Source organism: Drosophila guanche, unplaced genomic scaffold (assembly GCF_900245975.1).
Source record: "Drosophila guanche unplaced genomic scaffold, DGUA_6, whole genome shotgun sequence".
Lineage (NCBI taxonomy): Eukaryota > Metazoa > Arthropoda > Insecta > Diptera > Drosophilidae > Drosophila > Drosophila guanche.
In genome coordinates, this window is record NW_022995744.1 from 8,507,552 (window position 1) to 8,533,109 (window position 25,558).

The 25,558-nt window shown below is 43.5% G+C and overlaps 4 protein-coding genes across 8 annotated transcripts in view; 2 read left to right on the top strand and 2 right to left on the bottom strand.

Annotated features, from left to right (window-relative positions):
* The window catches only part of LOC117579510 (SCY1-like protein 2), a 31,185-nt gene extending 10,036 nt beyond the window's left edge, over nucleotides 1-21,149 (top strand). Inside the window, exons 1-19 of one of the 5 annotated variants that reach the window (XM_034265414.1) lie at nucleotides 175-1,202; nucleotides 1,281-1,406; nucleotides 1,482-1,580; nucleotides 2,645-2,818; nucleotides 2,904-3,024; nucleotides 3,131-3,226; nucleotides 3,286-3,431; nucleotides 3,865-3,995; nucleotides 5,915-6,029; nucleotides 6,534-6,679; nucleotides 7,841-7,994; nucleotides 8,168-8,344; nucleotides 8,401-8,473; nucleotides 8,779-8,915; nucleotides 8,985-9,198; nucleotides 10,544-10,797; nucleotides 11,593-11,655; nucleotides 14,700-14,879; nucleotides 18,358-21,149. In XM_034265414.1, coding sequence (XP_034121305.1) covers nucleotides 1,020-1,202; nucleotides 1,281-1,406; nucleotides 1,482-1,580; nucleotides 2,645-2,818; nucleotides 2,904-3,024; nucleotides 3,131-3,226; nucleotides 3,286-3,431; nucleotides 3,865-3,995; nucleotides 5,915-6,029; nucleotides 6,534-6,679; nucleotides 7,841-7,994; nucleotides 8,168-8,344; nucleotides 8,401-8,473; nucleotides 8,779-8,915; nucleotides 8,985-9,198; nucleotides 10,544-10,797; nucleotides 11,593-11,655; nucleotides 14,700-14,879; nucleotides 18,358-18,384 — 2,616 coding nt within the window. In that variant the 5' untranslated portion in view covers nucleotides 175-1,019 and the 3' untranslated portion in view covers nucleotides 18,385-21,149. Of the gene's footprint in view, nucleotides 1-48; nucleotides 1,203-1,280; nucleotides 1,407-1,481; nucleotides 1,581-2,644; nucleotides 2,819-2,903; nucleotides 3,025-3,130; nucleotides 3,227-3,285; nucleotides 3,432-3,864; nucleotides 3,996-5,914; nucleotides 6,030-6,533; nucleotides 6,680-7,840; nucleotides 7,995-8,167; nucleotides 8,345-8,400; nucleotides 8,474-8,778; nucleotides 8,916-8,984; nucleotides 9,199-10,543; nucleotides 10,798-11,592; nucleotides 11,656-13,869; nucleotides 13,888-14,699; nucleotides 15,826-18,357 lie in introns of those variants that run through there. The other 4 variants (XM_034265417.1, XM_034265415.1, XM_034265412.1 and 1 more) reach the window with 4 other exon arrangements.
* On the bottom strand, nucleotides 20,186-21,989 carry LOC117579512. Its single transcript, XM_034265418.1, has 4 exons — nucleotides 21,781-21,989; nucleotides 21,515-21,725; nucleotides 21,367-21,460; nucleotides 20,186-21,309 (listed from the first exon to the last, which is right to left on the bottom strand). The coding sequence occupies exons 1-4, from the start codon at nucleotides 21,950-21,952 to the stop codon at nucleotides 21,160-21,162; spliced, it is 627 nt and encodes a 208-aa protein (XP_034121309.1). The 5' UTR covers nucleotides 21,953-21,989; the 3' UTR covers nucleotides 20,186-21,159.
* Nucleotides 21,990-22,374: 385 nt separating this feature from the next.
* On the top strand, nucleotides 22,375-24,573 carry LOC117579343 (caspase Dronc). Its single transcript, XM_034265169.1, has 2 exons — nucleotides 22,375-23,241; nucleotides 23,305-24,573. The coding sequence occupies exons 1-2, from the start codon at nucleotides 22,783-22,785 to the stop codon at nucleotides 24,205-24,207; spliced, it is 1,362 nt and encodes a 453-aa protein (XP_034121060.1). The 5' UTR covers nucleotides 22,375-22,782; the 3' UTR covers nucleotides 24,208-24,573.
* LOC117579344 lies at nucleotides 24,540-25,510 on the bottom strand. Its single transcript, XM_034265170.1, has 2 exons — nucleotides 25,134-25,510; nucleotides 24,540-25,068 (listed from the first exon to the last, which is right to left on the bottom strand). Exons 1-2 carry the CDS (start codon nucleotides 25,437-25,439, stop codon nucleotides 24,673-24,675), a joined length of 702 nt encoding a protein of 233 aa, XP_034121061.1. The 5' UTR covers nucleotides 25,440-25,510; the 3' UTR covers nucleotides 24,540-24,672.
* Between the last annotated feature and the right edge of the window lie 48 nt (nucleotides 25,511-25,558).

A 25,558-nucleotide genomic window follows, 5' to 3' on the forward strand; every position in this document is an offset into this window, starting at 1 on the left:
ATTTAAATTTATTTCCTCACTCATGGCTGACTCTCCCCCTCATTGCAGCCTTGCGAACTTGAAAGGAAAACAGCGTACCAAGAAGACGACGACGACGACGACGAAGGAGGACAAAGGAGACTGAGAGGTAGACCCAGCGAAGGAAGCCGAAACGCGACTCCTGATTGGCGGCTGGGCAGACATACAAGAAAACGGCAACAACGGCGGCCAGAATTTTCTCTCGTTTGGATAGTGTCGAGGAGGTGCAACGCGGTCGCAGTGGCAGCGCCATCGGAATAGCACCGGCTGGCGGTGCAGCGGCAGGAGTGGGACCAGGACCAGGAGCGAGCGTAGGAGTGGGTGCCGTAGTCGGAGTCGGAGTGGGTGGTGGTCCAGGTTCAGGTTCAGGTGCAGTGGCAGCGGCAGCGGTGGCAGCGGGTTCACCAGCCAGAGCTGGCCAGCAGCAGCAGCAGTTTGGAGGCGTGGGCGGAGGTGTGGCTGCTGTCGGTGCGGGTGTGGGAGTGGGTCCAGGAACGATTGCGTCACGTCAGCGGAGCGCCAGCACGGTGCTCGACATAAGCAAGGTCTCCTCCATCGGAGGCCTGCCCTCACCGCAGGTGGGTCTGCTCAAGCGAGGCTCTCTCTATCCCGGCGGTGGTGGTGGTATTGGTGTCGTGAATGGACTCGGACTCGGTGATTCGACGGTGATTTCAACGAAATGCGACACATTTAATGGAGTGGGACTGGGCGTCGGCGCTGGAGTTGGAGTTGGAGTTGGTATCGGTAGCGTGGGAGGGGTTGGTGGTCCATCGGTCGCTGCCTCAGGCGTGGGAATAGGAGCAGGAGCTGGACAACGCGGACGTCTATCATCTCTATCATCGTCATCATCACCCGCGAGTGTACCTGGTGCAACACTCGGGGATCCATCAGTGGCAGGAGGTGGGGCCGGATCAGCCCCAACCATCGGCAGTCCGCCTGTTCAGCCGGGCCCCAAGCGGCAGGGCAGCTTCTCGAATGTATTCTCGAAGCTAATCGATGGTATGCCCGCCGGCACAATGTTTGCCAAATTCAAGAGCACCAATGTGGCAGCAGCCACCACGTCGCAGAGCGTCGCCGAGGGCAATCCCATTACGCAGTACTTTGAGATTGGCAAACCGGTGGCCTGTGCCGGACCAGAGCTCGCCTGGCGCATACACGATGCATACCGCAAAAGTGACAACAAGGTGAGTTTTCTCCCCCAATCCCAAAAGCACACGAAAACCCCTTGCCACAAATGGAAATGTTTCCCTTCTTTTTGCCAGGAATGTTCGGTGTTTATTTTCGAGAAAAAGGTCGCGGAGAAGCTTCACAAGCCGCGTCGCAAGGAGACCATAACGGAGCTGCTCAAGAGCTCGGTGAAGACACTGGAACGCTTTCGTCATCCCAGAGTGAGTTACCCACCTGCCTGCCCCATCGATAATTACTTTTCAAAAGTCACCTTTCTGTTGGTGTCTTTGCTGCAGATACTTCAGATCTATCACACAGTCGAGGAGAGTGCGGACACGCTGGCCTTTGCCTCGGAGCCCATCTTTGCCAGCCTCTCCAATGTGCTGGCTTTTCATGTGAGTTTTCGTTTTCAGTTTGGGGTTTCTGACACCGACACGAACATTCAATTTGTGTGTGTGTGTTTGTTGCTTGGATCGAGGCCTAAAGGTAGCTCTCCGTGCTCCTCCCAACAGCCACTCCCAGTTTATCTTGTGTTTCACTGTTTAGATTGTTCTGTGTTGATTGTTGTTTCTGCTGTGGCCATGGCTGTGGCTGTGGCTCTGGCTCTGGCTCCGGCTCTTTCAGTGTTTTGTTAAAGTTTCTCTGCAGCCAACTCAAGTGCATAGTTTGACTTTCAGCCCAGTGCCTTGTTCTCACCGAGCAGGAGGCGGAACTATTGGGTATGCATGACAGGAACACAAACGCCACACAGGCAGCCAGCCAGTACACTCACACAACTAAATCGAATTACTATGGGTGCGTTTGCCTGTGACTGAGTATCTGTGTGGAAAGTTTACGCTGCCAAGATTGAGTCAATAGAAGACGGAGAGCTTCGCTTGGACAGTACGTTTCGTTCTCACACATACAGTGTATCTAAATAATGGTTTATTGATTCGATTGAGTGTAGTTTTGGCCAGGAATTTAATCAGTAAATGCATAAAGTTAGTGCATAATCAACAAATATTTACCAATAGGCATGTTCATGGCTATTGTACCGCACTGTACCTTCTCGAAAGTGTATTGAATGCCGCCTCACCAGAAACAAGCAAGCCAAACAATAACCCAAGGAGCAGCACAGTGCCCTTCGAATAGTTTTGTAGTCTCAGGGAAAGTCGATTCGAGTTAAATTACATTGAAAATTGGCAAAGGTAAAACACAGAGAACCAACAAATTGCCTCTCACAGAACCAAATGTAAAATTGGAAAAGCTCAGCAAAGGTCGGGAAAGCAAAGACAGAGAGAGAGAGAGTGAGAGATTTGTATGGCTTATCATCAAATGCAATGGGAATTTTTAAGTTATGATTCGAAGGTTGCCTTTTGGCCTGATCCAACTCGAAAAAAAAGGTGCAACGTTGGGTCGGAGCTCAGACCGGGATTAGGCACTAACTCTTTATTGCCTGTCTGCATGTCTGTTCGTGCAGGAGTCGAAGACCTATGACAATGCGAATGTGCCCGCTGCTGGTGCTGGAGCTGGAGCGGCTGCCGGAGCGAGCCCGGCCCAGACACAGGGCACGGCGGGCGTCCAACCGCAGCGGCCCGCTCATGCAAAGGAATACAGCTTCTTGGACATGGAACTCAAGTACGGCTTTCTACAGGTGAGTGGGGCATGTGGCAGTGTGGCAGAGTGGCAGAGTGGCTTTTGCTGTATGCATATTGTATGCTGTATGTGTCGTCCTACAGCTGACGGAGGCCCTGGCATATCTTCACTATTCCGGTCACGTAATTCATCGAAATGTGTGTCCATCCTCTGTACTAATAACCAAACGCGGTATATGGAAGCTGGCCGGCATGGAATATGTGGGTGAGTAATACTCCTCGAACTACCCCGAGGTAGTTGACAAATTGAAATGAATTGTACTGTGTGGAGAAGGGGCAAACGGCAATTTGTATTCATATTCGCATTGCAGAAAGAATGAATGAGACTGATTTGAATAGCTCAATTCCGTGTCCGCCGTGGAGCAACAGGGTGTCAAAGATGGCCCAGCCGAATCTGGACTTTATGGGTAACATTCATTTGTTGTTTCTTTCGGATGATCTTGATTATGTTGTGATTTGATTTTAGCACCCGAAACACAGTCAACGTCCAAGTGCAGTCTGCTCAGCGATATGTTCTCATTGGGTATGGTGATCTGTGCTGTCTTCAACAATGGCAGGCCCCTGATACAGGCCGGCAACTCCACCTCTAACTATGCCAAGCAAATGGAAACGGTGCGTAAATAGCAGTGGGGATGAAGGCAGATTGAAGGACAAGTGCCAATTGGTTGGATGAAAAGTTTCCAGAATTGCTACGCTTGACTGCGTCTCTCCCCCCCCCCCCCTTGAGTTTGGCTTGTTTGCCCGCTGTAATTAGATTCGCAGCTTTGTCAAATGCAAATGTAATCAAAAAGTCCACTTGAAACTCTAATTATTTTGCCACTTGTGCGGACAGGTGACAGAGCGGAGTGGAGCGGAGCAACAGAAGCTGAAGCTGTAGCTGTAGCCGACGCCCATTGCCCCCCTCAGGCGTTTGTCATTAAAACTTTTCCTCCTGTCTGGGGACATTGGACTTGTCCTCAAGTGGTTTCTAATGTTGTGGCCAAGTTTATTTCGGTTATGCTTATACTTTCTCCCCCTTCTCTCTCTCTCTCTCTCTCTCTCTCAGTTGGATGATATGGTCCACAAGTTGATGCCTCGTCTGCCCATTGCCCTGCAGGAGGCCACTTCGCGCATGGCCAGTCGGGATGCAACGGCACGGCCCACCGCTCAGCTTCTGCAGTTGATCAAGTACTTCATGTGAGTGTGGATAAATTAATTAACTTTCAGCTAAAACGTAACAGTCGCCGGAGTAATAGCAATTTGTGCAGCTTTTGAACGCAAAGTTTTTTGTTTGAGTTTCTCAAATGTAATTGACACCTGCTGAAAGCACACACACAAACACCTAAAGGGGAGAGTGGTGGTGGTTGTGGCAGTGGTAGTGGTGCTGCTACACGCAATATCTGAGCCAATTTGTAGGTAAAATTCAATTGAAGGTTTCACTTCTTATTTTTTTGCACCTTTTGCACCAACACACGCACACTTTAATTACGTCTGTTTTCCAAATGAAAACGGTAATCAGACCTGAAAGACATACACAATGCAAAGTGAATGGTACAGATCCTACACGACGGGTAAGAGATGAATGGTAGCCCCTGCAAAAGGGAACGGGAATGAAGGTTGAAGCTGGAGTGGAAGCTTTTCAGCTGATTGTGCTGTAGTAGTTGAGTTCGAGTGGCAGTTGGAGGCATCTCCGAGGACCTGCCTTCCTGCCTGATTCTGGGATTTATGACGACAGCAGCTGTTCCAGCAGCCAGTCTCCCGGAGAGATCTGCGGTAGGGGGGTGCCCGGGCGTGCAGGCGTGCCGCGTTTAGACAAACAAAGCCAAAGATGATGCTGGTTGCTGAAGCTGAAGTAGCAATGCCAGCACAGATGACGATTCCATGAGGCGGGCAACCCAGCCAATGGATACCGTATGCTGGAGAGAGCTACAGAATTCGCAAACAAGAACTATGTTTTGTATCTATGATTTAGAGAATTATTGAGTTAACCTTCAGCTTGGTATACCCTTCGATATGCCCATCTTTGTGCGGCTCTGACAGAATCAGCTACAGAGACAGCAACAGCGTGCTACTCCCATTCACTTTCCCTCCAGCTTCATCGTCATCGCCTCCATGCCAGCCTCCCTTTCTTCGCTCTTTCGTCTTTCTGCCTCCTCCCTTGTTGGCCAGGCAAGCAGTCAGTCTGTCAGCCAGGTTGCTGGCAGCACTTTGAAGTTAATTTAAATGTTGTCAACATTTTCCGCGTTTTTAGCAGCGTATGCAAATAGCTCGAGTGTCTTGGCAATCAGTGGCAAGCTAACTTTCCTCGCTTGTGCTGCCACAGCCCCCGACTCTAAGGTATAGCAAGGATATACATACTTGAAATATGATTTTGCCTGGTTGGTTGCGCTGATTAAGTCGACCAAAGGAGGGGTGGGAAAATCAGCTGGACAGCATCTGTTGCTTACGTAATTCGATTTAGTTTTATTCTTTAACAAAGCGCACTGTGGGGATTTTGACATTGCAACTGGCTGCTTAGCGGTGAATAGTAGAAATGAATGTCTCATTTTCTGAGCAATTTCCCCCGTCAAGGAGTGCTCTTGGCCTGCTCTGCCGCAGATAACAGACTTAGCCACGACCGAAAAAGGGGTGCGGCGGAATGCCCGGAATGTGGTCGAAAGTAAACACTTTTTGGCAATTAAATTTCAGCAATTTGCATTTACATAACAATGAAATATACGAGTATTTAAAATTCCGAGTATACAGAAAGTTGTTAATATTATAATTGCCGTCCACTCGTCCATAAATATTTTGTTTAGTTAATTTTTGGGTTTGGGTTTTTTGTTTTTCTCTCTTGTTGATGAATTGAATTGAATTTTCGAGCTTAATATTACATTGCCTGCCATTTAATCACTAATCCAAGTCCAGCTATTCGTCGCGAAAACTGTAATTAAGCACTTAAAGCGATTACATAATATTCGTTGGAAATACGAGTGGGTTTTAGTATTCAACAAATACGCGTACGAGTCTCTGCTGTCACTCGTACAATACTTAAATAAACTGACGAGGCAGCTGGCGAAATTTTATTTAATTTGATGCGATGCTTGTGGCTTAATGTTCTTTTGGATCTTCCACAGTGATCCGGCTATAAATGCTCTCAAATTCCTGGACGTGGTCAACATGAAGGACACGCAGCAGAAGTCCCAGTTCTACAAGACCACCTTGATAGAGGCCATGCCGGTGATACCACGTGTAAGTCTCCTGTCTCCGTCTCTGGTCTCTCGCCGGCAACGGATGCAACCATTTATGGGTTTACTTTCTTTTACTTCTTTTTGGTTTTTTGGTTTTTGGGAAGGAGAGTGAACAGACGGCGCCGCGCATTAATCATTTACCGGCGCCAAGTTGTGCGCTTTACGGCGAAACAATTTGTGAATTACGAGCCGTTTTATGACAGTTGCAAAAATGTTGCTGCAAACGAGTGTCCCTTTGTTTTCTGGCTCCCAGCATAGGGCAGGGGACATCGCAGGGTGCCACCGTCGAGCCGTCAGCGACAGGCACGATACAGGAACTCGGACAACAATGGACCTGGAGCGGAAGGTGGAAAGGCTTTGGCCATTGTCCGACACCGTTAATGACAGCTTACCATCGGCAATTGAAATGCCATAGACTAGTTAATGACTGTGTCTGTTCATCCACTTTTATACAACCTTCTTTCTCTCCGTCTCTCCCTTTCTCCCTCTTGTTTTCTTTCTGCAGAAACTTTGGTGGCAGACCATTTGGCCAATGCTCAAGTCGGAGATCAACAATAACGAGGTACTGGCCGCGGTCCTGCAGCCCGTCATGCTCTTTGTCCAGGAAGCCACTCACTTCGAGTACGATGCTTTAATGTCAGCCACAATGAAGTAAGTAATACTTTTGTATAGCCAGCGACTCATGAATAGCTTTGGAACTGTTGAAAAGGAAAGCAAATTGAGCTGCAGGCGGGCACCAAAAGGGGCAAAAAGAACTTGAGCTGAAGGTCACAGAATAGAATTCGAATATGAAAATGATATTAATCGATGACTAAATGATGGTAACGGAGAAGATTCAACTATGAAAAAGGACTTAGATATAAAAGCTTAACTTGTTTTTAATATGGAATTAAATGGACTGCATGAATTCATTCTTCAACCAAATTAAACTCGCCTTTGTCAGAAATCACTAGCAAAAAGCACTCTAAAATATAATCCACACTCAGAAATTAAGATTCATTCTTTTAAACAAGATTACCCGACCCGACGCCTATCTATATCTATATCTATATTCATAATCCCCTATTCATATTTAAATAACTGAACAAAGTCCGGCGGTAAGTAGTTCCTGAATCCTCTCATTGTTTGGGGCAGCTTCCGGGGTGTTCTCCCTCTCTCCTTTTTCCACTTTCCGTTTGCGTATTCCAGGATCCAGTGGATCTCCACCAACTGTTTGCTTAAACAATTGTAAAACTTTTCGGACACTTTTTCTGTTATTTAATTTTCAAGACATTTTATTGCGCTTAGCAGTGGGTCTGGGACTGGGTCTGGGTCTGGGGCTGGCACTGGGCCACTGGGGCGGGCAACACGACAGTTCATATTGTAATTTATAGAGCTCAAGTGTAAGCTGCAAACTTTCCCAGCTCAACTACTATGCCGTGGTGTGGGTGTGGTGCTCTCACCTTTTGTGGCAGCCGTGCATAAATTAGTGAAACACACAAAGCCCGGAGATCCCGTGGAGCTCCGACTCCAGTGAGCTCCGGTTCGCGCTCGCACTATGCTCGCACTTTGCTGTAAAGTTGCTGGCGTTGGGGCGACAAAAGTTTTTCGGCCACTTGTAAGGCGCTTATTGACACCCTGCCGAAAAAGTTTTCCACACGACACACCCACAGGACACGGACACGGATGCGAACACGAACACGGACACGGACTAATGCGTTTATTTTTAGTAATTCCTTTCTATCTGCAATCCGGCCATAAGTCACGGGCAAAACTTTTATCTAATCAAATCAGTGGCATATCGCTTCTAATCTCTGTCCCTCTGCCATTCAGAATCGTCTACAATACACCGAAATCCATTCAGGCAAGCGTTACGATACTCGAGAATTTGCATTTGATTATTGAGAAGACAAAGCCGGAGGATGTCACCACAGATATAATGCCGATGCTATTCTGTTCCTTTGATGGATCCACGATACAAGTGCAGGTGAGTGCTCGGCTTTCTTGGCTATGCAAATGAGTTGTGAGACTGGAAATGGGTTGACAGAGCTGATTGTGTAATTACGAGCAGCAATTTCTTAATTAACTGCGACTCACAGGCCATAGAAAGTGCCAAGTTCATGAATTTCCATTTGGTTTGCTTTTGTGTGGCTGCTTTAGAGTGCCGCCGTTGTGGCTGTGGCCAATGTGTTTGACAGCATCGATGAGCTATCCATACGCCGCATGGTCCTGCCCAAGGTCAAATTGGTATTCGAGAAGAACATCACCGATCCGAAGATAGTGCAAAATGTGCTCATGTGCATTGAGCGTGTAATGGACCGCATGGAGCGCGCACAGGTGAGTAATCTACTGAGCTCCCTCCCACCGCCCAAACTAATAAATCTTGTGTGCAGGTCATGGAGGAGGTGCTGCCGCTGCTGGCCAATATTCGCATACCCGATCCCGATATTATCATGCGTACTGTGCGTAAGTTGAACCAGACAATGCCGCCTCGTTTCATTCACAGACAAACACACAAAAGTTCGCATCGTTGTTAGCCATTTGCCGATAACCAAAAACTAATTAACTTGCATAAAACTCAATTTGCTAGCCAGATACAGCACGCACACACATTACTATTCGATTGTATCTGTGTGAACGAACAGTGCGTTTCCGCATTGTGTGGATATCCGCATGCAATAATCCGCAAAATCCTGAAACGCACTGTGGAGAGCCAAAGAGCTTATCACCAGAGTCCGTCTCGTCTCTCTGTTGCTCTTCGATTTCCACAGGTATCTATCATAAGCTGTTTGTGGACAAATCATACGGCCTGAGCGTGGAGACCATGGCCACCAATGTGCTGCCGCTGCTCATACCACACACCGTGAATCCGGCACTCAATTTCGAACACTATTGCTATCTGCTTGAAGTAAGTCCCAGTCCTCCCCTGAAGCCACTCAGGCTACAACTCCTGCTCCTCCACTGTCTTTTTGGCCAGGTGCTGCAACAGATGCTGGAGGCCATCGATCGACAGCAGCGGAACAAATTGAAGCTGGACAACCTGTCGATGGCCTCGCCGGAGCGACACCGGACACTGCGCCATCAATTCTCGACGGACAACATGAATGCGCCGCCCTTCAACATACCAAACCTGCGCATAGATCAGCGCAAGACCTCCAGCGCCGAGGACATGGCCCGCAAGAACTCTGGCGGTAAGTAGTGGGAGAGTAGCCCTAGCCCTATTATGTATATTCATAATTATGAGGCCTCCGGTCATTTATAATTGCAAATTTTAGGCGTGATTTCAATTTGATATCCATCGAACGTGACGGAAGCTCTAATCAGCAATCGTTCGCACTCTCTGTTAATTTTGTGGCCATTGCGCGAGGCTTTTAATTGTGTTATTAGGAAAATTATTAATTTTATAATAACCGAAAATGAAAACCAAAAGCGTTGCCCGCAGGCAGTCATTATCCGGCATAGCCGCAGTACAGCCGGTGCCTAATGCACCTTTGTTCTTAACGATGATTTATTATGATGGCCCCAATTGCGTGTAGACATGACACGACTTGGACCTGGTCACCATACGCCATGCAGTCTGTACTCTGTACTCTACACCCAGCTTGCTGCAGTTTCTTGGCAAACTAACAATTTGCCACAATTGTAAGCTGACCGACCCTGCCTCATGTCAGCCAGCTGCATATTGAAAAGAGTTGAGAGTCTGCTGCTCTGTGGGACGCAAAAACAAACAAGGCTGGGGCCCACTTGCGGTTCGCAAAAGAAAGCACAGAAGGGTAACATTTGCAAATGGTTTGCTTTGTTTTTAGAATAGCTGATAAACGAGGCTACTCGGTAGATACTCATATAGAACTAAGGGTATTCAAGAGTGTGATGAATCCATCATCAACAGAGATAGGAAGGGAACTCCTAGAAGCTACCATTACAGCCTGAAAAATTAGATACATTTTAGATAAATATTAAGAGCTCAACTCAACTATTAAAAACTCAACTCATGCTCATCTCCAAGCAACCCCAAATAAACTACAAAGTGAATGGATAAACTTGACATTAAAGTTAATAACTTTCGCCATTCGGCATAACAAAAGCCAGAAGAGGACTGTGAAAGGGGGGCAGGGTGGGCATGCCAGGTGTCAGAGCCTGGTTAGGGAGCCAAGAAAACAAGAGTCATGTGCAGCGGCCGCAACCGCAAAATGTGCGAATGTCCTTGACAGTGACAGAGCCAGCCAGAGCCAGGGAAGGATTGCTGTGTGTGATGGTGGGTGGAGCTGGTGGAGGTCTGAAATGGGGTGCCGTTTTGGGGTTTCGGTGGTTTTTGGTAGTGAGTGCGTGTGGCTGTGGGCTACGGGCTACGTGCCTCTGTTTTGTAGGCCTCGAGACCGCGAGCATTATTAGACTTAATTAGCTGTTCACAAAGCACCGAGTGCTGCTGCTGCTGGCCCTGTCAGCGTACACGTAATTGTATCTGATGTCCCATGCTCACCCTCCTACATTGTACTTGCGGTATATATGTATATTTGTTTTTGTTTTCTGCCACAGGGTCTGGCATGCTGGGTGGCTGGTGGTTCGGCTGCTCGCCATCGTCGCCGGATAGCAATTTCCTTCGCGTTGGGAACGTGTTCCCCAATCGACGGCTCTCGGACAACACGCTGATGACACCCAAGATCCGCATTGCGCCCTCGTGCGCCTCATCACCGGGCGGCACGCCGGGCAGCGGCCTGCCGACGCGCCGCCACTCGAGCATTGGGCCACAGGAGCGACGGGGCTCCGCCATCAATTTGTCACCGCCAACTGTAAGTTGTTTGTGTCGGCCACGCCACTGGGCGAGCCTTCAGATCCAGTTCCAGTTTTGTGTTTTCGTTTTCGAATTTGGTTTTTCATTTGTTGCTTTTCGTTATTCCTTTTTTTTCCATTCTTGTTTGTCGTGCATTTGGCGGCCGCCATTGTTTGTTGTGGTTTTCACTTTCGTTGTTTCATTTCGGGGGCTCTTCCCTTTCAATTGGCTTACGGCGGCCACAAGAGGCCACACAAAAAAGTCACTCATCGTTTTATTGGAATTTCATTTGAGTCCGCTCCTCGTTTCGTTTTTGGCTTTTCCAGCAGCCCATGTGTCATCATATAACCAGTTAACCATATCCAACAATAGCGATAGCCATATAGCTATAGCGCCTAGCGTAGCGTTTTAGCGTGTTTAATTTTCAGACCACAGTTTACAGTTACCGTTTAACAGTTAACAGTTGCCACCACAAGCTGCTTGAAGCGAACATTTGCCACAAAACCATCAGTTTCACTTTCAGTTTGCTTTTCCGTTTCATTTTATTTCTCCCTCCCATTTGATTTTTTATAAATGTAGCTCATATCAATGATTAGCTCATTACCCCCTAAAACTTCCCGTCTCCAAAAACCCACAACGATATAAGGGGAAACATGCAACAAAAGCTCTAACACACGCTCTCTTATCTCTTATCTCCACTCTCCCCACACACAAAAACCCACACACCATCACACATGTGACACACAAAATGAACAAAATAACGTTGTCCTCTTCATCGGGGTCATTCGATGTCTCCACTCTCTAAACCATTTAGTACGGTGGTGCCCGCGGTAGCTCTGGATCGAGCCTATCGGTGCCCTCGACTTCGGTATATGTTGTAAGTCTAAAAAACAAAGAAAATCTGTCTGTCCTCTACCATGTCGAACACCCAAATGCTTCGACCGGGTCGAAGATGCTATACCCTTGCTGGGATTTTAATTTGTTGAGATCAAATCATTTGGAATCAAGAATATTCCATTGCAATGTCTTCAGAACGGGCATCTGCTCCATCCTGCATCAAATAGTAATTTTAGTAAATCAATAGCTATAGCCTGTGCAAGGGTATCAGCAAATATTCAGACATGGTTTGACCTATTTGTATTCGGATCGTGTGATGTTCTTGTGCGAGTTGTGGGCATCATGAAGCCAGCATCGAAATGGACTTTGTCTTGTCTCGTTGTTGTCTGTCTCGTTGTTACTGTTTTGATCGTTGTCGTCTCCAAAACGCACTCCACAAAACTCAACTCTGTCTCGCTGTTTTCTCTCTACAAACACACAGGCAGACACACTCAAAGCAATATAACAAAAAACAGACACGCTCGTTCAAGCTTGCCACGGTTCTCGTTCTCGTTCTTGTTTCTGTCCATGTCCATTCATACATCCATGACCAAAAGCTAAATGCCAAAGGTAGTTGCGTGCACTTTGGATGATGCTCATCCGTTTCCGTTTCAAAACGTTTCCAACAAATGTTCTACTTGTTTGCTCGCCTGCTCTCACCTACTCGTCTCGTCTCGCTTCTCTCTCTCTCTCTCTCGCACGCGTCACTCGCTGCGTATCTTTTGATGTGTGTGTTTTTGAGACTGAAAACTGAGTTTTGAATATGAATTTGAATTTGAATTTGACTTGCCGTCTGAAACTCTCTCGTTGCTGTTCTCGTTCTCGTATCCGTATCCGTATCCGTATCCGTACTCGTTCTTGTGCTGTTAAATGAATGGATTTTGTTTCCATATTTCATGTGGTTTATGTTTTTACTTAATTTTCTATCCGTTTTGATTTTGGTTTGCCCTTTTATGCATTTTGCTCCGCTGTTGCTACCCACATACATATGTGTTACTGTTTCTGTTCCTGTTAATGTCTCCTTCCTGTCGATAACTTGTTCTTTATCGTTTTTTTGTTGATTTTTCGTTGTGTTTTTTGTGTTGTTACTGCACAGCGAAGTGCTGTGTCTGCATCTCACTCTGTACATCTTTGTCTATCTCTCTGGCCAGACCAAACGGAAGCTTATGCTAATAACCCGTACTGTGTACATATTAAAGTCGATTCTATACCATTTTGTTGTTATTTTTGTTTTGTTTTTGGTGTTCATGTTACATTATTTTCCTACTTACGTATTAAATTTTGTGTTCCAAGTGTTTAAACTTTAAAGAGAGGCCCAAACGAATATTAATGATGTTCAAAGATGTAAATGTTATAAAGTGCAGAGTCTTATCAAATTGGAGAACTGAACACTCATCAACAGCGCCGTCATTTTTGGGGCTTCGTAAGAAATTTTGCGTTGAAAATTGTTGATGCTTTGTACCTTGAAAGAAGCATTTAGTTCATAGCTATCAGAGTTAAATTGAATATTGAATATTGAATCATATAAAGTGTTTCATTAATGATTGATGAAACGGAATGCCAATTTACTGCTGGTCTCTAACATCGAAGAGCCATTAAACGAAGACGACGCCCATGAAAACTTAATGAAGGAGTTTCCATCTGTGGCTAATACAACAAAAAACACCGCAGTGGATGATTATACTATATACTATTCTATACTGTTCTAAATACTCGTATACCTCTACCTACTTATTCATTAAATGTCCAGATCGTGCTCAATGTTGATTTGATTTCCTTTCCATTTCACTCTGTTCATGTTGCGTTCATATCCAGGAAAACAAAATTCACACACACATGGACACGACACGTATTATATGTGAATATGTGTACATATTTCTGTATTCTTATGTCTTAAAAAACCGAAAAGAAATTAAAAGCCAAATTTTTGTATGCATTTTCGTTGCTGTTACTGAATTTTTGAACAGTAGCGCAGTGGAATCATGTTTAACCTCCGGGTTTTTCCTTTAACCAGCCAAACACCCATACCTCCATACACATACACAGATACAATACATATGTATGTACATATGCGTTAAAGGGCTGTGTTTTTTTCATGAATGTACTTTCCGTTCTTCATTTCATGTACGAACACGAACAAAAAACAAAAACAAACAAAAAATAATCAAATAAAATCGATTATACGTATCAAAATAAAATAAAACAAAATTCGCAGCTTGCACGGAGCATGATCGTGAGTACACGTTTCATAATTTCGGATTTTCAATTTAATTTTCTTTGAATTTTCCACCCCCCACTCCCACATTCACTCTCTTATTCTGTCTTTCGACTATTTAAGGTCTAGACACGCACAGACATGCACACATACACATACACTCAAACACAAGTATGCTGATATTACATTTTATGTTAATGTAATTTGATTTCATTTGATTCCGGCCCCTTATCCAAACCCCCAACCCCACAAACCACCATCGCATCTCATCCTTCTTTCGTCGGCGAGACCAAATCTGATTTGAGTACTTGAATAATTTGGAATAAGCATACACATAAATAAATGTATGTATGTACGTACATATATTCATTCGCAGATGTACATACTATATCCATTCAAATACATAACCCTATGTGTATTCACGTACCGCTTCTATTCTTCATTCATATTCGTTTGTATCAATGTTTCTTTCCCATATCTGTCTGTCGATTAATTGAGTTTCAAGAAATGTTTGCTTTTCGTTTCGTTTTGTTGTTTGTTTGTTTGTTCGATTGTTTGATTGTTTGTTTGTTGCACAATCAGCTAAATGTATACTTCTACTTCTCTACTGTGAGAGCCACTCATGAGTTATGCCTTGGGTTCGTTAAAATCTGACACTCTGACACACTGACACTAACACCACGAATACCTTGTACATAGCACAAACAATTATTAAAATAATAATCGAATTATTCTAAAAGTATGACCGAAATCGCATCCACCAATCTAATCCAAATCCAATCCAGATAAACAAATATGACATATGGCAAGCCCTGACTAATCTTCCAAAGAAATCTCCTTTATTGTACTCCCAAAAACAGGGTGGCTCCATGCCGAACACCTCGAGCAGTGTTCCGTTCTTGTTGTCGTCGAGCATGCAGTCGATAAGGTCGCGCCGCCAGTCGACGGTGCTGTCATCGGGACCACTCGGCTCTGGATCGGGCATACTGCAGCAGCTGGGATCCGGCATGGTAAGACAATTAACTTCCGTATCCGGCACGGTTAGTCCGGTGCCGCTGTTGCGGGTGAATGGCGCACGCAACAGCATCAGCCACAGCCACACCAACGTCCGAAAGTGTCCGTCACTCAATATCACATTCAGTCAATAATATAATCTGAACGAAATCGGCGGGGCCCAGGCCCAAGCCGATTCGCTCAGATTCGGGTACGTCAATCCAAGCACCACCAACAGCAGCAGCTACCATTACGGCTACAATTACACTCAGAATCTCAACAATGTGCGCTACAAAGCCCAGCTGCAGAATATGAATTTTAATCTTAAACCGCCGCCAAAGTTGTAGATCTCTAAACTCGAAATTCGAAACTGAAACGAAAACTGAATGAATATGGAAAGAATGTTATAGATCAAAAAGCAAAGCTAAATCGAATGAATCAAATGTTGTATATGCAAGTGGGGGCAGAGGGTAAAATGAAGCAAACAATCAATTTACATTACCTTTAATATTAATGAATGTACCTCTCATACATACCAAAACTACCATGAGACCTACTCTGGCCTAGACATACTCGTACTATACGTAATGATTACATACAGTTGATGCTAAAAGTAAACAAACAAAAAACAAAAAACCAGAATACAAAATACCAAATATCAATTATATTTAATTATATTTACATACATACATATATATACATAGAACGAGTACAACTGTTGTTTTTTGAAGAATTTATTCAAGTCCTATTTGTATGTACCATAAATGTTAATGTTGGAAACATATCCAGAGTCGTAACAAAGTTATATTATCTATACGTAACGTACCACATAGCCCAATTGGATAATTAATATTATCATTATCATTATTGTTATTTCTATTGATTGTTGATTATGATTATTGCGTAATACTCTTTGATCGTACCTACCTATCGTACCTGTTCCTCTCTCTCTCTCTCGCTCTCTCTCTCTCTCTCTTTTAACAAAGACAACAAGAACACTAAAAACCATCTTCCAAAACAAATTAGATCTACATTTGAGATCTACTTTAGTTCGCAAAAAAAAAAAAAGAAAACAAAATTGAGAGAGCTCCAAGTCCACACCAACACACATGCCAATATCCAGTATTTATTCATGTACAGTCGTGCGTAGTGTATGTTAGTTCGTATGTGCGGAACGTGCTGTTCATTTTATTTGAATAGAAGATTATGATATGTTCTGGTAAAAGTATTTAAACACACAAATTCCATTGTCAATGTCGTTGGTTATGTAGGTCATAAGTCCACCCAATTAACTATGAATTTATCAGATTAATGTTGGATTAGTATACACAACCCACTCCCCGCTCACCCACGCACTTGCTCACGCATTCTCATAAGTCTAAAGTTATACCATATGATAGTCGTACAACTTTAAGGACCAACCAATAAGTTATAAGAACTGATTTCCATTAAGATACATTGATATTTGGGTTGATAGTTCAATATTTTATTTTGAAATTTAAATATTTGCTTCGTTTTGAATTTTGCATGTGTTGTTTGCTTGCCTTTTATTTGATCACACCACTAATAACTAGACAAATAGAAAAGTTCTCCATTTGAGAAGTTCTGAAAAACCCCAACCATACGCAAAGACTCAAAATAGCACCAAAACTATATTCAAAACATGACTTAAATCAACAGCCACAAAGCTACAGATGTACCTTAAATAATAGTTCAACTAAATAGGGCTGAATCTTTAAGAGAAACCTTGAACTTTTGCTATGGGTATGACCTTTATGCAAATGGTAGAGTGGTGAAACTGTCCCAAAATTAAAGCTGAAGTAAAACATAATCAAGAGAGTACAAATAATACAAAAAACAGTTCAAAATGCATGCAAATCTGATACATAATTGGAATATCTGTGCTTTAAATTTGTGGTTGTTCTTCCTTGTACCGTTGTGATGATCGTCACTCGGTGTTATGGCTATTATTGCATAATTGTGGTGTTCTGTTCCTATGTATCTGTATTGTATGTGTAATTGACTTGACGTGCCATTTTACTTTCTGCCCATCTGAACTGCACAATGAATATTTTGGAAATACAACAACAAAACGAGATAAAAACTAACGAAAGTATCGCAGCTACAACCAAGAACCAAGCTATAAGCAGCAGCTGAAGATAGAGAGAGAAGAGATATTGTATGATAAATACACAAAATAAATGTGTACCAATGTGTATACTTGATTGATTGACTGACACTGAAGGCTTTAGAGGGCTGCTAACAACTATAAAGATACGAACCTTAATGAATCTGATCTATAAATCTATACTAAAATCTATCAACCGATTTACCAGATGTTGATATGCATTTGTATTTGTATTTCTACTACTACTAACTACTACTACTTACTACTATTACTCTTAAGTCATTGCGAATTTATTGTAACTGTTAAATGTATTGTATATTGTAATGCTTCGCCTTTGTTGCACAATCAATATTGTTTCTCCCCTGTATACGTACCCCCCACCAACCCGCTGTATGTATCTAGCATTTCCGATTTGATTTTTGCTTTGTTTTTTCTTTTTACTTTGCTTTCGCTGTTTCTCATTCCTACTGTAAGTTGAACTTATGATTATAATTACTTCGAAATGTGCCTTAAGAGTTCAAAAGTTCTCGCATTCTGAGTGCGACAAATCTGAGAAGGTAAAACCACCAACCAATACAGAGTAACTACTAAACGATCACATACATTATTGTGGTTAAATGTAAGTCGCCTGGAGGAAAGGTGTCCCCCAGTAGCTCCCCTGCCTCCACAGCTCACTGCAGTCCACACCCAAGCCCACACTCATCCACTACTGTACCTTAGTAGTAGTTTTGTAGACACACACACCAGACCACGCCACGCCACGCCACACCAGACCCATCCCATCCATCCAGTGAGATATCCACACACACGTACAAACAAGAGTGTTATCTGCCCCGTGCCATAGATAGATGTCCGTAGTTTGCATTGTACTCGTACTGGATAGTTCCACCTATCCAGCATAGGATCCCCGATCCGATCGAGAGTGCATGACCCAACCCTAAATCCTCAAAAAACTGATGTCGATATCTGTCTAAATGTTTTTTCCAAATATATATTTGTAATAATAATAATAATAACTATTATATGTGTAATAATACTCCCCATCCAACCCCCCAGTTGATCTCTCCCTGTCTCCAATTATTTTGGTGTATTTTCCTGTATTTTGTAATACCCGTAATATCGTAACATCCATATCCGTATCCATAACTGATCGGTGTGTGTGTGCGTGAGATCAGCAGCAAATAGAAACCCATCGTAATCGTACTCGTATTCGTATTTGCCCCCCGTTTTCGTATCCGTATCCGTAGATAAGTAATAAATCCCAACTAACAACAAATACCAAAAATAGCACCGTAATATGTATTTTTGAAAATCGTGTTAAACAATCAGATTGATGGCCTAATTATCTTGCAACAACTCTATTACAGTATCAACTATTCTCCGGACGTAACTAAAGAAACGAAAAACGAAAACAGAAACAGATAAATAAACCATTCAAAAGAAACTAACTTTTCAATGCAATTTCGGTCCAGTAATCAACTTATATTAGCTCGAAACCTATATGCAATACATTGTAAACGTATACCAAGAGCCAGGCAAGCTCAAAATATATGTATTTCACTCGAAACTCTAAATGTTATTACTAGCCAAAACGCCAATTTGATGTGACCAAAGAGAGTGCAACAATGCTCTCGTTAACTTATAATCGCAAATACTCGTACCAAGAATATATCTCCAAAGAATACCAATTTAAAACTAATTTATCCAAATGATGAAAAGTGTCAAACACAATCAACACACCACACAACCACAAATCATATCACACACTCATGAGTACATTAATTCCATAGCGATTCCCACACACACAATGCAAAATGCAATCAATTCCTAGAAACTCGAACAATACATGGATATACATAGACATATATTTATCATACTTATATATTACATATATATATATATATGTATATGACATGCGAAAATACTTAGCTTAGCCTTAGCCACTTCTCTTAATGTGTCATACAACATACCTGAAACATATGAATATTTTTCGAATTATTTAGAGAACATGAATATAACCAAGCCAAATAAGTAAACATTTAGCATAAACATCTCAGCGTCCGCCTCAGCCTCAGCCTCAGCATCAACCACATGGAACTTCGGACCACCGATGAGATGCGCTGCTTTCCAAACAAAATCTCAGAAAATGCAATATTATTCATAAGAATTGCCAAGAATTTTCTTCACATTTCTTTAATTCTTGTATATTTAGACTTGCTCTTTTGGAGGGCCGACATCAGGTCATATCGCGTATACATATAAAACCTCACAGATAATAATAAATACAACAAATATCCCTCTCATATTCGTATAGAAAATATTTAAAAAAAAATCGTGTACCTAAGAGTTGGTACCTAAAAACAATCGGCACAAGCTAAATCAAAAAAGTATCCCAGAGCTTTACAGCAGAAGCAATCAAAATGAATATACTCGTACATAAATAATCATGTTAAAACGGAAAAGGAGAAAAGGAAGAGTTTATTTATAACCCAGAGTCATGACCCTCTCAATACGCTTTCAAATAATGAATCTCTGTACATCAAATCATGAAATCCATTTAATACAATACAAAATACTTTACACCCAAAACTACTACTAAGGTGAATACTACACGTTATCCAAAAAATAAATGAAAGGAATACAAAACAAAAACGAAAGGTCCACTCCGCCGCAGCCATGATACCTGAACATAAACAAAGTTTTTGTGCGAATCCCAAAATCTATAGTCAATTTGTATCGTTGGGCCAGGACATTGATGAATCAGCAACTATATAGCGCACATATTTATGGTAAATGGTAAATGGTAAACTCTTGAATCTTTATAGTAATCATACATACAAATGAATACATGCACTACAATTATCATTGTTGTGGTAGCTTTAGCGGAACCGAGATGGGGAAAACCAAATATGAATTTATATATGTATGTATACAAACCTGCAGAAGAAGCTAACAATGACGAACTCTCAGAACACGCTAGAACTTACTTTATATCGTAAAAACTCTATACCATGCTCTGAATGACACGAACGGTAACGGGACAATCAAAAATTCTACCGACACGACATCTACATATGCGCTCTTTATTTATCAAATAAAATCATTCTGTTGTGTTGTTGTTTGTCGTTATGTTTGCCCGATCTGCCACCTTTTATTGGGGATGCACCTTTAGTTTGAATTCTCTGTTCCTTTTTGTTGAGTCTGAGTTTTGGTTCATTGATTTACACATTCGATCCACGGATCTTAGACAAGGCATATCGATATGGTTTATGGATGGTTGACTCTAGGACTTAATCATACATGTATACATAAATTAGATTAACTTAACTTAAATTAATTTAAACTAAACAAAACCAAAAAATAAAGGGGAAAACCAAAAGCTCAAACTGGACTGAACTGAACACATTTAAGAGTTTATGTATTATTATGTGTACATTATTGAATATTGAATTGCATTTGATTGTGTGAACATACATACATACCACACATACATACGTACAGACATAAGTTTAATGAGAAAAAAAAACACTAATTGTGGTAACAAATTAAAGGGTATTACTATATTTGTATTTGTATTTGTCGTGTATTATGTATGTAACTCTGATTGTATGTATGAGAACCTCATCCTCTTCGGCTATTTGGAAAACCAAACTCTGTCTCTTGTGATCTATTGTGATGCTATGAGAGTCAAGCAGCACTCCAATGTTTTTATGCCTCTTAAAGTTTAAAACAAAGCATAAGCAAAACCAAAACTAAAACTCTATTCTAACTCTAGTCTACTTACAAATTGGCAACAAAATGAATTATGGAAATTGAAAACAATCATGCACAAGAAATGTGTGGCAAGACGGCAGAGGCCATGCCAAGACCCCAGCTCTTTTTCATATACTCGTACTTACACCTACTTGAAGTAATTGTGTACTAAAGAAATTCTAGATTTTAAATGTGCTTCAACTGTTTATAGTAAAGTACTTAATTATGGGTGTAATTAACTAATATGTATCTATGCGTACTCGTACAATGGTTAGGTATACGCATACACATGTATAATCATGTGGGTTAGTTGGATTTAATGTTGGAATGGTGCAAAGAGTATGTGTACGTGTATAAAACTAACAAACAATTGAATTTAAATGATTAATAAATGTGTGGAAATTAACAATCAGCGTCTATGTTTTCCATTCGTCCTGGAAGAGCGGGTCCAGGCTGCACTTGCGTGGCTGTGCCTGGTAGTCGTACTCCGTGCTTTTATACAGGCGCTGCCCCATGTCTCGAGCCGCCTCGTCCGATTCATCTGTATTGGCCTCGGCTATCAGGAGCTACGTGTCAGGATGACGAGTGTTAATTTTTGTCTTTTCTGACTGTAAAAGGCTTACCTCTATTTCTCGGGACAGGAATGCTTTGGTTGCATCACTCATTTGCTCCTGGGGCTGTCCCATCAGTGCGTTGCTCAGGAATTTATAGGCAGCTCTGTAATGGGGTTTTGTTGGTCACTAATGTGGAATTTAAGGTGCAAGTACATACTTCAAGTCGATGCCATTCATCTTCGCCGGCAATGGCTGCCGCTCGTTGAGCAGTATGGAGTTGACAACGGCGGCTGCCTCGAACTCACAGCGTTCGGACAACTGCGTGGACTTCATCAGCTCCAGCCACTCGTTGATGTTGTTGAGGCTCACCGAATCGCATTCGCGCTCCACCTTCGCCTCTGCTTCTTCACAACTATTAACCATGTACTCTGAAATGGCTTTGGATTTAGTTTTTTACTTATTTTTGAGCTTTGTTTGTCGTACCAATTATCGCTTCGGCATTTTTTTCACCTTCCGTGGCCCGCTTCAGGGTTTCCCGCGAGAATCCAGTCTTTTCCAAATACTTCAGAACGCGCTGCTTTGTGGCCTTGGTCAATCTGGGCTTTCTTTTTTTCTCAGATACATCCACTTCTGGATTTTGTTTATTTTCTTCCATTATGTTATTGCTGCGACGCGAAATTTCGAAATCAAAATACTATCAGCTGTTGCTGCAACAGCAGGGTTGCCTGGTCGCTGCGAAGATTAGCCCGCAGCAACTCTGGTCGGTCATATGCATGATGCAATTATATAGGGTGGTCCCGTCGGCAAAATGCCACCACTAACAAAGTCGTCAATAGTGCTAGTGATAGTTTTCTGCGTGGTACGTGTGAGGCAAACGACAATAGAATGTGCTGATTAACCCTTTGATGGCATGGGGTTTAACGATGACCATTGCAAGAAAGAGAGTGGAGCTATTTTGTTTTATACATTATTACGCTAGGGGTGCAAAAACGAAGCGATTAGGCAGCCGACGGAACCACCTATAATATCCATATAATAATATCATGGATTGTGCACTCAGTCAGTGTTGCCACTACTTTAAAAAGTGAAGCGAAAGTGGACGGACGCGCGCGCTCAGTCACTGCCAAGTGCATTTATTCCTTTTGTTTCAAAAGAAATGTTATTTAAATTTAGACTTTATTTTGTGTAATATAATTGGTGCAATTTAGTGCAATATATGATAAGTAATTTGCTTTTGAAAAAATAAGGAACACGCCACGCCAGCAAGAGAGTTGCTGTGAAGTTTGCTGCTGCGAACACGAACTCGAAGACAAAGAAAACAAGAAGAACTTCGTCCAGTCACGGAAAGACGGAAAGACCTCCTCATTCCGAAGGTGACTCATTGCCAATATCACTGCCAATTGGAGATTGAAACTGTCAGAACAATTCGATCAATTTGACTCGCCGTCCTTCACATCGCCTTCACACCATATAAGCGCTTCCAAGATGCAGCCTTCGAGGCGAGAAATCGGAATGCTCCAAAAGCATCGCGAACACATAATCAAGCACCTCGACGAGCTGGTGAAATGCACCAACTACAGGCGCACCAGGGAGGAGTGCGTGCGTATAAACCTGTTGTCGACCCGCATGCTGCGAAATGTCGAAGACCTCAGCGGCGCAGGTTTTAATATGAGCAAAGAGGACAGCCTGCTGGAGCAGCACAGGCGGCTGCTAATCAAGATCACCAAGCGGGGTCCAGCGGCCTACAACCAGCTCATTACTGCCCTGCGCAATGTGGGGAGTCTGCAGGCCGTAAAGCTGCTGGAAGATGTCTCCGAACAGAACTCCGGCTCCCCCTTCATATCCATCAACGAGCGGAAGACTACACGCAAGTCGGCGGACATAGTGGATACACCATCGCCGTCGGCAACTGCGTCGGCGAGTGAAGGTGCATGTGTCATCAAGGTGTGTTCCTCCACTCTGTGCACGTTTTTCCCCCTTTTATATTTTTATTCATCTGCTTTTCAGAGGGAATACAATGTAGCGGGTGGGCCGCTTGTACCCTACATGGAGCCCGTGGTTGGAAAAAAGCGTGATGTCAAGAAGTCAGACAAAATCCACAGCGACGAAGTGGTCGGCACGTACAACATGCAGTCGCAGCATCATCGGGGCGTGCTGTTCCAGATCAACATCATAGACTTTTCGGACACAGAGCGCAAGAGGAACGGCGCCGAAGTGGACAGCGATTCGCTGATCCATCTGTTCAGGGAAATGGGCTTCACGATATTCGCCTACAACAACATGAACCAGGAAGAGTTCTTCGAAACTCTCGGCAAGGTTACCTCTTCGAAGTATGCACAGCAGACCGAGTGCTTTGTCATGGTGCTGATGACGCACGGCGAGCGTGTCGGGGAAATGGATAAAGTGGAGTTTAGCGATGGCTCGGTGGTGGATGTGCAGAAGATCAAGAGCTACTTCCAGGCCAGTGTGAGCCCGTATTTGGTGCACAAGCCAAAGGTGCTGATATTTCCCTTTTGTCGCGGCAGAGAACCTGACCTAGGGCAGCCCATGAATCACTTCGACTCCATAGGCACGGCGGCTGCTCGGCTGACAGAGACTGTTGTCGAGACCGAGGGCAGACCCTCCACCTACACGAATGTCCCATCGCTCTCGGACATGCTGGTCTGCTATGCCAGCACCCCAGGCTATGTGACCCATCGCGATGCAGAGTCGGGCAGCTGGTACATCCAGAAATTCTGCGACATGATGGCCGACCATGCACACAACACTCCCGTGGAGGATATTCTAAAGAAGACCAACGAGCGTGTGGGCACTATGAGAACCAGCAAGGGCTCCATGCAGACGGGCTCCTTCGATAATCTCGGCTTCAACAAGAAACTTTACTTCAATCCAGGCTTCTACACGGAATAGCCACTGCCAATTGCATATAATGAAAGCATTCCCTGACTGAATATTTGCATTTTTACGTATTTCTATGTAAGTTTTCGTCGCATTTATGTATTTTAGATTATGTGTCTTGTGCTCTCTATCGTGTGCTATATGTACGTACGTACTCCTCCTCTCTTATGTATTATGTCCCCCCTGTCACACTAGATGCCAAAATACTCAGCCTTTTGCGTCGAATGTACCTCCCATGTTGGGGTATGTATTAGACTTCTCGTGATAGTTATGATTTAACATAAAGTATGACAACTTTAGATACATTTTTACACCCCACTCAATTGATTATACATTTTGCATAATAAATTTGATCGTTTACCATATCTTCACGCCCAATTACGATGCGTTAAATCGGGTGGGGCAACTAAATATATTTACAAAATGCCTAAAAACTATTAAATTAAGTTTAAATCTATATCTAAAGCGTTGCGTGGCCTATGCCAAGTCTTCGTTATCCTCTTCCTCCAGATGGGACAGCTGCAGCTTGCCAGCAGCACGACTTTGATTGTCCTTGGGCTTCGTTTTCTTTTGCTTTTGCGGCTTCTGGCCAATTATGTACTCGGGCATCACCAGCTTGGAGCCCCTTAGCTGCGGCTTGTCCAGCTCCACATCGGCCACTTCCTCAGCCTGCAGCTTCTTGAGATTGCGATTCAGTTTGCTTTTCTTTTTAAATTCAATCTTTCCACCAGCTTCTATTGCTGCGTCGTCTTCTGCTCCTGTCTCTCGTTGCGCATCCATTTGGCGCAGAAAAGACAACGCGGCGCTGGAGTTGCTTTGATCGGATATGTCCACATCTTCCAGGGAATACTTTTTCCACTTGTGGGGATTCATCTGCAAAAGGCACACTCAACTCATTTGTTTAAGTCTCTAAAGCAAACAGCCAATCCGCTCCTTACCTGATAGTCGGGCGTCTTGCGAGGCTTCAGGCAGCGTCCAATCGGCATTTCCGGCTTCTTGAATATACTCTCCTTGCCCCTCATGCGCTTCAGCTGGCCCGCCTCGGGCTCAGTGCCACAATCAATGCTGCGGCCATGGCGATAGTGCATGACCTGTCCAGATCCGGCGTCGCCTCCTGTTCGCTCGAGGGCGTTCACCGAGTACGATTTGGCCTTGCTCTGATCCAGGGCCGTCCCCTTGAGCTCTTTGCTGGCGTTGTCGAGGCACGCGAAGAGTGCATTGCGCTTTGTCGAAAACTCTTGCATTTTGCTCAACTAATGTAAATAAAATTTATTGTTTTGGGTGAAACAAATTAAAATGGCAAAGTGTTGCCACACCTATTTTCAGCAAACAGCTGTTCAACCCCACACACACATGTTTTCAC